Below are 16706 nucleotides of genomic sequence, written 5' to 3' on the forward strand. Positions count from 1 at the left end.
AAGCTTATAAAATTTCTCACAGAAAAGTAGAAAAGTCATGTTAAGTAGCTAATAACAACGGAGGTCTTTTGCACCACAAGCTGATTCGTTTCATCAACAACACGAGACAATTGATTAATTTGGCATGGGATTTTAGGATATTTACAATATTAAGCTAATTTTCAATTATTATGAGAATAATCAGCAGTAGTATAACGATTGTGGTTATGGTGTATAGGGATTTTCCTATACTTTTGCATGGTGACAAATATCACTTATGGCAACTTCCAAGCTCGGTATATACTTCTGGGTGTATACCCGCTCCAATGCTAAACCTCAATAGGGGAACCCACGATATAGGTCTCATGCTACACTATAGCTATTAGCTATAGCGTATATACACTGTTCCATGTCAAACTCTTATGGTAGACTCCAGTAGAGGGACCGAGGGTATACGTCCTGAGCTCTACTAAATTGTGTTGTGTATGCTACATAAGTAAAATTCATATGTCCGACTCCTGAGGAGGGACCTATAGATTGCAAAGGTTCTTAACCCTTTTGAACTCGCAGACCGGAAAAAAAAACTGAAAAACAAATGTTGATTACGATAAATGTATGCGACTCTATTTACTTATAGGAAACTTCATTTGATGTTGCTTTTTTATATTAGATATTTATACGAGGTTCCCTCAAAATTTCCACGAGGCGAAGATCGAGAAGACCTGTTAAAGAGCACTAACTTCATTGTCATTGTTGGGTATCCTTTTGAAGCAGAGGTCTCAAACTCAAATGTGCTAGCGGGCCAATTTCCTATTTTTTGATGACGCCGCGTGCCGCAGCATCAGTAATAGGGATATTCAATGTATAATTTCCAAGTAGGCCTTAAATGACGGGACCTTGCAAACAGGCATTCCACAAACATCGTTGAAATGTTATTTACTAACTTGTACTATTTACCTTGACACGGACAAAATCCCATTTTCAAATATTGCAGCTATTGCACCTTTGACGTGCCACGATTTTATGTATAATATTTTAAAATTTCCTGAAGATTGATCTAATATCAGAGCATTTGAGCGGTGTAGCCTAATCCTGGTTTTGATATAGTCGTGATAAGTAGGCTATTGTTACTGTCATTGCCAAAGTCAAATTAAATAAGCGTTAGATTGTGGCTTCTATTACTATTCGAACATATCAATAACCACTGAAACATAATAATTATTGAGCCATGGTAATAGCATTGCGTTTTAACCTCTTTTAGCGACCGCACCCCTTGTGCTTCCAATAAGATTTCTCGTAGCCCCTGTCCATTTTCAACACAATTTCTGATGGAACCGATATTAAAATCAGAAAGCCCATTCACATAAAATCGCGCGTGGCGCGAAGACTATTCGGCAGTTGAATAAATTGGCCAAGAAAATATTCCCCAGCCTATAGGCCTAATTCCACGATGCATCTCGTACTCCCTGATGTGGTGCTTCGTTTCGTACCCCGATGCGGTCTACTGACTCTGGTTAAAAAAAAACTGTAATAGAAATGTCCAATCGCCGAAGAATCATTGGTGTTACAGCTGTGGTGCGTACCACGACCTTGCTCGCCACCGATAATAACATGGGTAAAGAGAACAAACAACACCCAGCATGTAACCAACTTATACGTCACGGGGGTCACAGAATGCCAATGGTAGCCATACTGACATGATTAGAAAACTATATACCCTACGCAACGCAAGCCACGACCTTTTGATATATTACTATTCCCCATGACAGTTTCATAGATTGTTGCGTCCGTAGGATTACCAAGTCACCGTTGCGAGTCGCAAGTCCTTCTCTGATTTTACCGTTTAACCCGACTTAACTCGAGTCATTTTTATTTAATCACCTAGTCAATCTGAAATCGGGTAATTTTACGAAAGGCTGCACTAAACCAAATCACAATCTTCAGTCTCGAATCATCAACGGGTCATGTTTTATGATCGTGAACTAGAAATGTGACGTTATAGCTGATCTTCTACCGCATGGTAGCTTTAAAAAGTGATATGATACTGAAGTTTGTTGAGATTTCAGTGATTTTTATAGTAGTTTTAGGGTAAACTTCAAGTTCTTATATCTAAAAAAAGATATACGACACTTGGATATATTGTTGAATACTTGAAATTCCAAAATGCCGTCGCGGGCCGCACAAAATGTTCTCGCGGGCCACGTGTTTGCGACTTCTGTTTTAATGTAATTCAACTTTGCTCTATGCTATATAGCCTATATTATACTGCCAAAGGTCGGAATGTAGCGAAGTTCGTACAAAAGTCAACGTAGCTTTCACATGTAACTTGTACGAAACAATTTCAGGTGACTTTTAAATACTTCCCTACAACACTTGCACCATCGGACGTACTCCCAAAGTAGAAAATAAACTCCATATTACGAATCTATGCAGATGCAGATACTACGTTCCAAACTTCTAAATCAAAATCAAAATTTGCTTTCTCATTTCTATAATTAATGGCCAAGCGTCCATCTCCTTGCATTCGGTACAATTCTAATTTATTTGGTGAACCAGCGTGAAACTTGACGCGGACCCTGAAATATTGTTATGCTTGAGTGATTGGAGTGAAAGGTAATGAACTTTAAACTGAGCTACATACTGGAGTCATACACCATAGTAATCATAAATTTTCATATGGATGATAGAATAGATCAATTTATACAATAAAACAACAACAAAAAATTTTAATGTCAAAATAATTAATTTTAACACCATTTCAAATCTGCTTAAAAATAATCCTTCACTTTCACGGTTGAGTGAGCAGAAAAGCTTGCTTTTATCATACGATAACTTGAAAAATAATTTGATACTTACATATATACACAATGTTTTCAGACAATTTTCAGCCAAATCTATAATTGGATGGAGATCAAATCTATTTGTGGTTGATCAGACATGAAAGTACCCCATAATATAGATCTAAATATAGTCTCAGTAACACGTACTCGAAGTTATGGTGGTATAACTAAAGTTTCTCATGTTTTTGTGGCATAAGAAAACACAATACGGCAATTATTTCTTAAGGACAATTTTTGATACATACAGTAATTGTAATAATCATATATGCGTATTAATTACAATTAATCACGATAGCGCAGGTCACGTTCAACTCCGGGCGCACAATGGTGCATACTAGCCTTACGTTCGGATTTCAGGTTAATACTGCAAAGTTAAGCGAAGAAAATGTTGGTGAGAAGTAACGTCATTGCGATGTCAAACACTAAAACCTTCCCACGAATTACCCACCTCAGTCGGAATCACGTAGGAAGAAGGTCAATGAGTTTAAATCTTCCCTATAAGCCGAACAGGAACTATATGCACAACTTTCAGCAAGAAAGCCATTTTCATTTTACCATGGAATATTGCCTGGTCAATACATTGTTTTGGCTTTGAAGGAAGTGCTTCCCGCTGGTTCGACGTCATATCAGCCTAATTTCAATCACCTTGTTCCCATATGGAGACTCACAGTATCACCACACGAGAGTGTGCATTATTTGATAGCCTGTACATCAGTGGTGTCAAACTCAAATTGCGTCGCGGGCCGGATTCAAGCCTTCAAATCGCCCGCGGGCCGGACCAGTCAAGTGATTCTGTTATGTTGTGCTCTAGCTTTCTACTTGAATACTTTATTGTCGAGCATATATGGATATATAATACACGGGTCATAGGGGTTGTATTCCAGCAAGTCGCAACACAACAATAGGATTGGCAAAAATAAGACGATTGTCCGGTTGAATACAGTTATGAACCGATAAAAGAGTGGCGTTAACTACGATATAAGTTGGCATATTTCTATGCTCCCTCTGCTGTGGTCGTAGTCCAGCGTTAGCTCAGCGTACATGCTGTGAGAAAGTCTAGATCAGTGGTTCCCAACCTTTTTCGGCTCATCGCCCCCTTTTCAAGCTTCACACCGATCATCGCCCTCGAAATGTTGTGAACCGAATAACGAGCATACAAACTGTAATGACCGGTTGGTTGACTAAAAAAAAACTCGATGTCGAACTTTTACACTTTAGCAGCTAAATTTTCGTTGGTTGACTAAAAAAGGGGGGGTCATTTCTCCGAATTGGCTCCAATTAGGCCGTTTTAACGCGCCATCGCCCCCTATCGCCCCCTTCGCTATTTTCGCCCCCTGTCGCCCCCTTGGTCATTTTCGCCCCCCTAGACCGCCAAATCGCCCCCTGGGGGCGATATCGCCCACGTTGGGAACCACTGGTCTAGATATTTACCTGCAAACGCGGACGTTGGAATTTGGGTTATTATTATTCAATTGCAAGTCGGGTTTGTCTTGGTCCTGCGACCTATTGGGTGGGAAGTGACGCAGCACATATTTGAATTATATTATGTGAAAATAATATATTTTCCATGTAAACTGCATATAACGGCTGCGCAGTCGTGTTTTCACTTCTGTGAATGGCTACTTTTTGGTCCATTTTTCCATGAAAGTCTGAACTCATTGTGCGCTTTTTGCCTTCTCGAATTGAATAAAGTGAAACCACAACGCTGTAGTCGGGCGTTTATAATGTGGCCTATGAACATTGGTCATGTCGGACATTTGCTGTCTTGAGGGAATAGTATTTCCTGCAAAAAATCTCAACATTTTTTACAAAAGTGCTGGATAATATGAGAATTTTTCAATCTACTCAAAAATTCTTCGCGGGCCGGATGAAATCGTCTGGCGAGCCGGATGCGGCCCGCGGGCCGTATGTTTTACACCCCTGCTGTACATCATTGTGAGTGCAAAAATTTGGCTTTTGGATTTCGCGCGTTACGACTCGTTTAAAACAATGTTTTGCGATATGTGGCCAGAGCATGGAACAGGTTGTTAGATGGTATGTTTTATGGGTAAGATTTAGTGGCGCATCCAGGGGGTTTAGAGGGTCGGAACCCCCTTTTCAAAATCGTAAAAATTTATGTCAAATATAGCCTCAAGTATTTGCTAATTTATGAGTTCAACATAGTCGTTTTTCGTAGGGAAAATATGACGCCTTAACTGTTATTTAGGGGGTCGAAAACCCCTACAAAATATTGGAATTATGCGTTAAATTAGTCGAAAGGATAAAAAAAGTCATAATATTTCGCTAATTCTTTTTTGATGGATACCTCAATTACCTCGGTGATGGTGCTCTTAGTCCGAACGAAGACAAAGCTAGACCTATATATATAATTTTATATAATTCCGTACGCACTTTGCGCTTGTTCAGCTACATTTCAGCTGTGGCAGTTGCTGACGTTCTCAACTTTCTTCCCTCAGTTCCTCTATCGCCTTGCAAAAACGAAAATGAAAGCGAAAATGAAAATGTAATCTATTTGGTCGACGCGATATGTAATTGCAAAGACGAAACTGTCGGCAATCAATATCACGCGCGAATTCGCTGCACCTGATTCAGGATTGCATGGCGTGTAGATTGATCAGCGTGACGCAGACATGGCGGCGCCAGTACGGCAATGCTGTTCTCAAATCCACATTGTCTTCGCGATCATCGGCGGGAAATGACCTATAATTTACATTCACATTTCAAAATAGACGCCTAGCGATCCACATTACCAATTGTTAGGTGTCTTTCTGTCGTTCTGAGATTCTATGGAATTCCTGAGGTGATAAGGTACGCCATTATGGCCCTCTACATTGACACACGAGCGCGAGTTCGAACAGACGACGGTCCAAGCGGAGATTTTACCACTTCGGCTGGCGTGCTTCAAGGTGACACCTTGGCACCATTCTTGTTCGTGATAATCCTTGACTTCGTGCTACGAACGGCCTTCTCGGACAACTCGGACTTCTTTGAATGGCGGCCACCGCAAGGAACGCGTACGCGTACGACTCGCGAGGCTATCCACGTAGGTATTCTTGCCTACGCAGACGACCTCGCCTTGCTTGCCCCGAATACCGCGTCGGCACAACGCCTCATCAACCAACTAGAGGCCGCCGCCGCTCTTATTGGCCTCCAGATCAATGCCAAGAAGACTGAGGTTCTGGCCATACCAGCTCTGCCGGAGAACTCGACACCAATTCAACTGAGAGAAGTCAGGCTCAAGAATGTCAAGAGTTTTATATACCTCGGTATTGAAGTCGCGGACTCTGGAAAAGCACTGAAGGCGAGGCGAGCAAAGGCCTGGGGCGCGGCAAGACGGCTACATTGCCTCTTCCACTCAAGTGCCTCACCCCAACTCAAGACCCGCATTTCCCGTGCCACTGTCGAGCAGGTTCTTCTTTACGGAATAGAAGCACTCACGCTGACAGAAAAGCTGGCTAAGACACTTAACGCCAACTACGATGCACTCCTCCGCTACGCACTCGGCATCCACCACCCGGAGCACATATCCACCAATGCTCTGCGCAAACTCACAAAAACAGTTCCATGCCGTTTGCTGGCTGCTGAACGACGCTTACGGTTAATCGGTCATCTAGTGCGGCATTAAGACGATCAACCAGCCGCCGCCATCATCAACCACATTCCGACGGAGCCATGGCGCAGAGGTGGCTGGAATAGGACGACATGGCGCTCAACAATAGAGACTGAGCTAGCGCAACGCGGGCTATCGCTCGAAGACGCCCACGACCGCCCACGCTGGAGCCGCTTAATAAGGGCTCAAAATTGATTATCTTGATGTTCCTTTGTTTCCTGTTTTCGTTTTTCCTTTTATTTAATTGAAAGCCGATATATATATATATATATTTCTGTCGTTGAAATACAGGCCTATGTTGCCGCTGAACGGGAGAATTCAGTAGGCATAGTAGTAAAGTTGACCTAATGATATCAGCTGCATGACAAGTTTCTTTGTCGCTTAAGTTATTATCCCAGTGTGTACGCTGCAGTAATTGACTGACTAACGTGCTAGGTGCCAGCAATTAAGGTCTGATTATCTTCGCGCGTACTACGCGCTCTGCCGTACGGCTAGTAAAGCCATCGAAAAGCACACATTCATGCACATTGCACAACTCTGTGATGATCGCGATCGCCCGTTTTTATGCTATGGTTAATTACATCTCCTTATGTGTTGATGTATACGGTGCAGTGATAAAACAAACCATGAGAAAGTTTCATGTTCAAGCAATCTTTTCAATATAAATAATTACAAATAATTTGTCGTGTCTCAAAAGTCTTATATTGCTTGAGAAAGAAACCTCAACCTGTCAGCGTTTATAAGGCCAAAAATAACGCAGACAAGAAATGGTGAACGAATGTTTTAAGCAAAAAAATCAATAGCCGCCTCAAAACTGAACTTTTCGGGCTTTCGCCGAAGCGATATCAGCGACAATATCCTCAAAATCAAGATTTTGAACGTAGTCTCTTTATATAGAAAGAATGGATAGAGCGGATAGCCGATCATCATTCATGGTAGAACGTAAGTAAGACTTTATCAGTTTGAGCTTTGAGAAGCTCCTTTCACAGCTCGTAATTGAAACACTAATGGTCAGACAAAGTTTCAGACACGAGCATAAATATGGTGTCGAATCAAGTATATGTGTGATTGAACTAATACCACTGTAAAACATCAAACGCTGTTGCATTACGATCAAACGTGGTTTCACTGCTCCGCACCAGCCCTTTATCAGTAATCTCAGAGATATATTCATCCGCACAAGACAGACACACCCAATGTACAATGGATAAGAGTAAATGCGATGTAATGAACAGATAGGAGAATGTCGAACGACCAGCTGCGTTTGCAGTAGCGGTCTCTTGAACTGGCATCCACCTCGGCCTCATGCACGGCACTAGCGGACTAGCCCGATTTCACAGTTCCTTTTTCGATGTTAGTCTCTATTTCGCGGTCTTTTGGTCTTTCTCCATTCCTTGTAAGTGCGCTCTTTCATCGGGTCTTTTTGTGGGCTTTTTTGTTGGCGAGGGGAAATAGGAGACCAGAATAACCTCCGAACCAGAATCGACTAGGGCCGCCTGGGCGGTAGGCGCTTATCGTCACCACTATGCTATCTCCCCCCCTCCTAACTCCAATTTAACAAAACCGATCTTAATCGAAAGCTATTGTTGCCATGATTCCGCAAATACAATTTAAAAGCTGGTCAAGGCAACGGAATTACCCCGAAATAGCCATACAACTCTGAAAATCGCTCGATATGATTTCCATTACCATGGCTAAGGTCATTGCGGTGCCGCTCGATATAATTTATTTTACCATGGTCAATTGGTCATTGTGATGCGGCGCTCCGATTGTTCGGAACAATTGGCTTTGACGGCTATTTTGGAGTGATTCCATTGCCATGCTTACATTTAAATTTGGGTGTTCCGGAATCAGTGCGACACTGACTTTCGATTGAGTTTGAGACCAGTTTGACTAAATATTAGGACTATCATTACGCTGCTTTTAGCCGGCTGTGTACACTGTGCACTGTTCAGCCTCACTTTGCCGCCCCCTTGGAGCCTGCCGCCCTTGGCGCGGAGCCATAATCGCCAAGGGGCTGCTACGCCACTGCCCCCCCCCCCTTGATCTCGGCTGGATGCTCCACTGGTAAGATTAGCAGATGATACATCGCCATACATAGGTGAGCATTCAGTTATCGAGTGAATACAAGTTTTAATGTTCTGTCCTACTAGCCTATACCAATGAGTAGAGTGTCTTAACATATAATGTTTGTTTTCAGTTGTTAAACCGGGAATTTGCGATGGTCCCAGACGAGGTGAGTCTTCCAAATTCCTCAAATCCTTCGTCTCCATATCTAGTCGTGGTACATAGTAGGTTGCAATTCAAATGCAATACCTCAATAATCTTATATAGTTTAGAAGTCAGTTGAATGTTGAAAACTGATTGACTACAGGTAGGACTCTCCAAAGTCAAACATGACCTACATCAGGGGTACCGTTAGGTTAGTTAGACTATTTGTCCTCTGTCATCAGGGCCGTAACAGCACTTCGTCAGCCCCCCCTCCCTCCCAAAAAAAACGTTGGCCTTGGGCCCCCATGGGGTGATAAACCTAACTTATGGGGGGCTTCGCCCCCCAGACCCCCCTTTGGCTATCCGCTTTTTGACGCTATTTGACATCTCCATTGGGTGTCCGTTTGGTGAGACAGCTTTTCCCGCCTAGACGCGCGAAGCGCGAAAAATTTCAGTAATTATTGATTGAATCGGGCAATATGATCGGGAATTACATATATATTGCTATCAATTTTGATCCTCTCTCTGTTCACGTAATCAGATTTACCGGTAGAGCTGAGCGAGGTCTGTTTTAAAACGTAGGACCGCCCAATAATAATTAGACATCTTCAGGCGTATACCCGTTGGCAGGAACGAAACAGCACTTCGTCAGCCCCCCCCCCTCACAAAAACTTGGGTTTTGGGTTCTCACAGGGTGATAAACCGACCCCTCATCACAGTGTTCGCTTTTGCCACGAAATTAGCTGCATTGTTTAGTGAGCCAGCTCGAAGCGCGAAAATTTTCGATAATTCATCATACAATCGGCCAATAAGATCAGGAATTGCATATATATTGCTATCAATATCTTGTCCTCTCTGCTCACGTTATCAGATTTACCGGAAACTGTAGGGCCCGTCCGTAAATAATAATTAAACTTTTTCGGGCGGGCGGATCCGTTGGTATGACTTCGTTACATGATTTTATTTCGTGACCTCCTGTCTGCTATATCAAAAATATAGAATCGCTCAAACGTACTAAACTAAAAGACGCACACGATTTCAAATTGGTATTTCTTCACTGGCATATATTTTTTCCTGCTGGATGGTATTTGTCTTCTGAGGTTCAGATTGCCAAGACTGAAACATATGGCGCCAGTCATTAAGGCGCCTATGGACAATTAAACCTATTATTTTGTATATATAACGAAGTTTTCGGTCTGCGTAAGGGCAGTCCGTTTCGGCCAAGCTTTTCGCGCTGCCGATCGTTCTGGCACACTTCTTGGAGTCCCATGTAATAAGTCCTAAATCGTTATATATCTTGGTGCGTAGTGGCGTGTTAATGGCCAACGCCGATATGTCCATTTCTATAAAGCTTGCGTGTTTTTTCATGGGGGAAGAGTACCAAATAATCAAGATATTTGGCAACTTTAAAAAATTGCATAAATTTTCAAAAAATACTCTATAATTTATGCTAATTCACGAAATAATTTGGGGCCCCCTCAGAGCTAGTATAGTGTATACGTAGGGACGTTGGAGGGTATATACGAAGACACGTAGGATTTATAACCGCTACATAATTCCGAGATAGATGCTGTTTTCGTATATCACCTTTTGAGTGAATACACACTCCTTTCGCCAAGAGCATACCTTACCCTCCCTGGCTTCCCCCACGTGCACTTCGCGTCACATTAGTTACTCCTAAAAATAAAGGGGCACTACGCTTGAGATATGATTTGGTCTCAAACTAAAGATAAAATTACGAAAAACGATTTGTCGGCACCTATTTTCTTCAGAAATCCACCGTATTCGAAGTGCAACTAAAAGAGTAGTAAAAGAATACGCCATAGCACACACAGATATCTGTGATATCGAGGTAACTGGTCATCGCGTGACATCGTTTCTTAACTCTTTGAGAATTTTAGGCACAATTTTCGTCACTGTTACAGCTTCACGACGCGACCTCCTTCTTCTAACCCCAGTTCTTTAAATGCAGTACGTGGAAAACATAAGACACGTCACTCACTTTGCTTTCACATAATGCGACAGCATGGGCTGCCATTGCAACATACAACATTTAAATTCATGTAATATCATTCGTAGGCCTATTATTATCAACCCTACTGGCCGAGGCTCAGTTGTACGCTGCCGGTACCGTACAAATGCCCTCTTATCTGATGGGCAATTAATGTAATTGTAGATGCATATAGGACGAATGCTCACATTGCTCAACCCACAAGAATTATGTAACGAAAGTTGTGATTCATTATTCTTGATGTCAGATGATGGTAACTTTTGTAATGCATACGGCAATATGCATTGACCAGGAATGTCTTCGGTGATTATACGGATATAGGTTACAGTCAGAGTCCGTGCTGTTGCATCACCTGGAAGAAAAGTGACTGACGCATAAGATATTTTCCACGTAATGCCTAACCTAAAAGAACAGGATTAAGTTGGACGTCGCGTCGAGAAACTATATACAACAGTGATAGGGTACATGACAGAAAATTCCCAATGAAGCTTACAGAGATCTTGCGTGTGCTATGATGCACCGGAAAGAAATCTTTTAGCTGCAGTCAGAATACGGTGGCTGTCTAACGAAAATGGCTGCTGCAAAAAAAATCCCAATCTTATCTTTAACTTGAGACCACATCTATATTTAGAGTGCAGTGCTTTCAGAAAAGACCAACCAGATGAAAATATTTATGTTCTATGTTTTGACTAGAAATGCATATATATGATGTATCAGTCATGGGACATGGGTCCGACGATCGCAGTATTTTCAAGAAATCGTAATTGCAATGTAGAACAATCGAAAAAATCAGAAATTATCGTAATCGTACTCGATTGTTTGACGGATCTAATCGATTGCTATGACATAAACTGTACATTTGTGATCAAAGTACAGTACTACGTTGTACGAAGCTACTGCCAGTATAAATGTCGGATTTGTTAATCCAGTTCGTAATTAATTACATCACAAGTATTTGCAACGATTTTCATAGGGTAACGAATTATCCACACGTATAGTCGGTAGAAATTCGATGTAGCTTTGTAATAGTACGACTGATAGCACCACCGCCGTGTCTTATGTCTGGTTGGCCATCAATAGAATACTAGGCCAACTCGTAAAGGGAGGCTCAATTCCAACCAGAGGAAGCGGAGTTATTGCCGTCGAAAAATTTGGATGTGAATAAAATAGTATTTGCGGTGGGCACACCTATAATAAATAATTAAAGGTTAGGACAACCTAACACTTTCATGGGGTAAACAGAAAATTTTGAAATTTTAATTTGTTTATTTTTATATAATAAATAGAAACTTTCTTCTCCTGTAGCAATGCGGCTACTGGCTGGAATGGAACCAAATTTGGTGTGCAGGCTTGAATTAGGTAACCTAACAATTTTATCAAGTAGCCAGTACACTCCGAGAAAAAAAATCACTTTTGAACACACCTATCGTACAGTTTCTTGTTTGACTGTGTTTATTCATTTTACACAATCCCATCATATTTCTAATGATTAATTGCAAATTAACCGCCAGTATTGGAAGGCAAATTTATTCCAATGCTTGTATGTGTAATTGTGTATAGCCCACTCGTCTGAATTTTGGTTCTGGGTTATCCGAGTTTTATTTCAGCCATCATGGATGAATATTGCTTCCAATGTCTGTCGCATCAAGATGTTGTGATAGTGAGGTCGTCGATATGCGATGGGGCGTTCAATTGCCCGGATCTCAGCGATGAGTGTCTTTGCTCTCCGCAAAGTCGACCGAAAATCTGCGAAAAAATGATATTGGGCGGTAAAATCTTTGGTATATAGACCTGGCGTGGTTTTTGAACTGTGGTCGATTCTATAGATAACGCAGTAAATGGAAACGAAAATCGACCGTATTGTCTGTCTGCAAACGGGACGTACACAGCAATAGACGCAGCTATTATTTGCCAGAATGAGTGGGTATATTACATTAATGAAAGCATACCGTATTCTGTGCTCTCGTCAGATACAATTGCAATGATCAACATGAATGATAGAGACGTGTACTCTTAACCAGATGTAGCAGATATATGATATCAATGTAAAATGATTACCCCATTAACACGACATTTACAATTCTGATACGCGAGATTATTACTGGTACCGCAAATCGGTGGGGTGAGGACACTGTCTCCGGGTCAGTTATAGCAGCAAGCATCTAAGTCTCTCCCTGACTTTTAATATTAATAATCGCTGGCATTTTATATTTTCCTCCGCCCAAGACACAATGTGATACACAAGACAAAATGCGATGTATGGCTGATAAGGCGATGCCGATACGACCAAGTTATGGTTTCTCAACCTGGCATTCAACTCGGGCACACACAAAGGGTTATTATTATTATTAATATACGCAAAAACAGTGGCGCTTACCTCCTCTCGGAGCCTTTTGCGTCACGTCAATGCATTTGGTAAAGTTTAGTATCTTTTGCTTTGAGTATTGAGGACGACTTTCCATGCTCGCGCCCTCCCACGCTTTCATTCACTCTCGATTTTCTTGCGTCCAATGTCGGATCTCTCTGCTGCCGACTTTGGAGCTCGGCTCACTCTTCCTCCGGGCTTTTCAAGATGTTCCGTTAACAGCGGGATCGGCGATGAGGAGCTCTCCGACATATAGAAACGTGGCAGAGCCGAGACTAGAACCAGCAACCATTAGTGTCGCTTTGCACACGGTGCCACTCGCTTCACCAGCACATAGCGTTGCTCATACGTTGGCAAAGAACAAGACTTTTCGTAATTATAATACGTATATGCGATGTTTTGTTACAGAACAGATTGCATAAATAATGAGGATGCGGCGAGCTACAAAAGTGGCTGTGGTAAGCTTGGTTCTGCCTGCTTATAGGAACACTGATATTAATAGATTATCTTGTCGAGAGCACTCAAATTGTCTAATAGGCTAACTCGGGCTGGGTAAGCTTTTTTGTCGGCAGGTCACGCTTACGTATTCGTTCACAGTCAAGTGTCCGTGTTGGGATCATGCCACTATAGTAGTATACCTTTGAGTCAGAAGTCATATGGAGTCGTTGCACATTTTGACTCGCGAGTCAAATCAAGCCACTCAATATGACCAATAATAAGATATTGTTTGCTTTCCCACCATATTTAACGCCCACTTGCAGACAGGGCTGTGGAGTCGGAGTCGGAGTCGGAGTCTGGGTAATTTTCGCTTGATGGAGTCGGAGTCGGAGTCGGAGTCGGAGTCGTGAAAACAATAATAGCTGGAGTCGGAGTCGGAGTCGTGGGGAAAATACTGACTGGAGTCGGAGTCGGAGTTTGTGAGAATGACCCTGACTTCGACTCCGACTCCGACTCCAACTTCTGTATCATGAAAACATTTGCTTTCAAAGAATTTTCAATAGAATTTTTATGTACCACCAATCACTGTTATTGATAACCATACAGATCAGGTGCGGCCAGCCCGTGGCACGCAGGCCAAATTTGGCACAACAGAAGGTTAGGTGTTGCCTGCGAGTTAATTCTCGAAAGTATTTATGACATCAGGTACAATTGCAAGGCCAACCAAAATTTGATTAGCATGACCGCGATATTTGATGACTAAAACAACAGTTCTGACGCAATGACGTATCCAGGGGCCAGCCACATTTATCCCAGATCTTCGTATATGACCATAAAGTAGAATATTTCATAGCAGATTTATTGAACTTGAAATTTTTCTCGGTACTTCGCATGATTCATTGTCACTAGATTTCTTGCATTCAGTATTTGAGCCCCCTTCTGAAAATTATAAATAGGCTACATATTATTCACAGAATTGAGTCAACTATATTCGCAATTAGGAGATAACGTGTCGTCCAACATGCAGCTTCGCTTGTGTACTCGCAGCGAGATCGTCGACAAAACATTTGCACAAAATGATAGAGGCATGTTAACTGATTTTGCTATGTCTAAACGTCGAATAATCCTGTGGTATCCTGTGGTATACAGATGCGACCCACAATGTATGTTAGCAACATATTTATTGATATAATTCAGTCATTATCTTGCAAAAAATTTTAGCGCTTCGCGCGACCAGGGCCTGATTGCGCACTGCACAGTTGCATCACATATTGTTATCAATTTTAGAGCGTAATAATATAAGTCTTGTTTGCAATGTTACCTAATTCGGTTCGCTCCTATCGGACGACTAAAAAAAGGTTATCAACATTCCACTGGCCCGTGCAATGGTTCGTAAATCTCATGTGTCCCTTTGGCCGAAAAAGTTGCCCACCCCTGCCCGAAATAGATAAATTAGACAATACTTGCAAATACTTACACAGGGGAAGAAATTCGCAATATGCGTTTTCGCGATGCAGTCAAAATTGATGCAATTCTTAGAATTATACCATGATACTGTGACAGAGCAAATGCATCGGCTGGTTTTGTAAAATTGTAAAAATGATGTAAATATGACCAAACGATGCTTCCCATTTGACAAAATTAAAACTATTTGTAGTGTAGCTTAGCTGTTTGGGTCGAACAAATGATTAAGAAAGACTGCAAGTCCCAATCCTTGAATACTTGATTAAGTAGGCCTACATGTAGACTAGACATAGGCTATGGTCTTTGACTACTTAACTAAATTCCATTTATGACCAATGCCTGTTAGTTGTAAGAGTGCGTGTGCTTGTAATCAGGCAGTGTTGGGATGACTCGAGTCATGACTTGACTCGAGTCAGACTCGAGTCACCTTTTACGTATGACTTGACTTGACTCGAGTCACTTTGCTAAAATGACTTGACTTGACTTGACTCGGCGGATAAAAAATGCGGATTGACTCGTGACTCGGAGCAAAATTCACGAGTCAATTTCAAGTCATCAAGTAATCGGTGTCGATAAAAATCACCATATCTTGCAAATGGTCGGATTGTTCACGAAACGCTGGTGTGATCCATAAGAGAGACCAATCATTCTGCGATCGTGCGTGTTACTGAGCCTCCATTGCCTATCACAAATAAATTGACAGCAAATGAAGTGATCGAAGCTTACAGCTTACGTTCGTCGTAAACTATAGTTTAGTAAATTAATTTGATAGCAAAATTCTATTTCTGTTCTCTGTTCTTACCTGGACCAAACCTTTTGTTTTATTGAAATTGAATTCGAATATAGTTAGTTTATATAGTCATCTGCCATTGGCGCTGGCTCGAATTGTATCACATCAATTTGCAAATGGGTAATGGATTGTATCTTATCACTTCATATCTCTATTCTCTATTTTGGCTGGTAACTATAGACTGAGGCTATGAAATTAATTACGTAGTTTATCAGTTCTACGTATATGTGAGCGATACAGCGCCTTCGTGCATATGTATTTAACTTTATATTCGTTCTACGGTTCGGAATCGATGATCACTCAATCTGTATTTCAGACAGCTAGCAAAATGCAATGACGTAACCATGCCTCATACTTAGAAAAGCTACTTGACTTGAATTGTGACTTGACTCGTGACTTGACTTGACTTGACTCGACTTGACTCGAGTCACCTCCAAAAATCGAGTGACTTGACTTGACTCGAGTCACCTTCGAAAATCGATTGACTTGACTTGACTCGAGTCAAAATGTGCAATGACTCGAAATGACTCGTGACTCGAAGGTAGTGACTTGATCCCAACACTGTAATCAGGATAGTGTGCAATGACAAAACGAGTAAGTTCAATCTCTTTATTAGTTGCTGACTCATACACAAGAGCTACACTTGGATTTCTAATCTATATTTTTATTATACAGGATTGGATATCTTCCATATTTGAATGATTCATACATTTCAGGATATTACAGAGGCCATGTTATAAAAACTTGAAAAAGGAAGGATATTTAGAAAATCTATCTTTCATGTTAATTGCATAGTGGATAATTCGAGCTGTGCCACAATGAAACAATTTAGCATGCAACGTTAATCATATGTTCGCATATGTTTAATGGTTGTATGATAGTTATTCAACCGACAATGAGGCATGTAATTTTCGAAGTAAATTGGTAATAATGCTGGAGTCGGAGTCGGGAGTCGGAGTCGGAGTCGGTACGTTTAAAGACCCAGGAGTCGGAGTCGG

General features: G+C 41.5%; 1 protein-coding gene across 2 annotated transcripts in view; it reads left to right on the forward strand.

Annotated features, from left to right (window-relative positions):
* LOC145434245 (uncharacterized) overlaps positions 1 to 16706 on the forward strand; it is a 42726-nt gene that overhangs the window by 11044 nt on the left and 14976 nt on the right. For both annotated transcript variants that reach the window (XR_013913311.1, XM_080311593.1), the window contains exons 6-9: positions 8630 to 8665; positions 12259 to 12420; positions 12478 to 12571; positions 13425 to 13474. Coding sequence is in view for 1 of the 2 variants with exons in the window: in XM_080311593.1 (XP_080167719.1) it covers positions 8630 to 8665; positions 12259 to 12420; positions 12478 to 12571; positions 13425 to 13474 (342 nt within the window). In the remaining variant the exon portion in view is untranslated. The remainder of the gene's footprint in view (positions 1 to 8629; positions 8666 to 12258; positions 12421 to 12477; positions 12572 to 13424; positions 13475 to 16706) is intronic.

Source organism: Botryllus schlosseri, chromosome 2 (genome assembly GCF_051294905.1).
Source record: "Botryllus schlosseri isolate E-star chromosome 2, Bs_hap1, whole genome shotgun sequence".
NCBI classification, from domain to species: domain Eukaryota; kingdom Metazoa; phylum Chordata; class Ascidiacea; order Stolidobranchia; family Styelidae; genus Botryllus; species Botryllus schlosseri.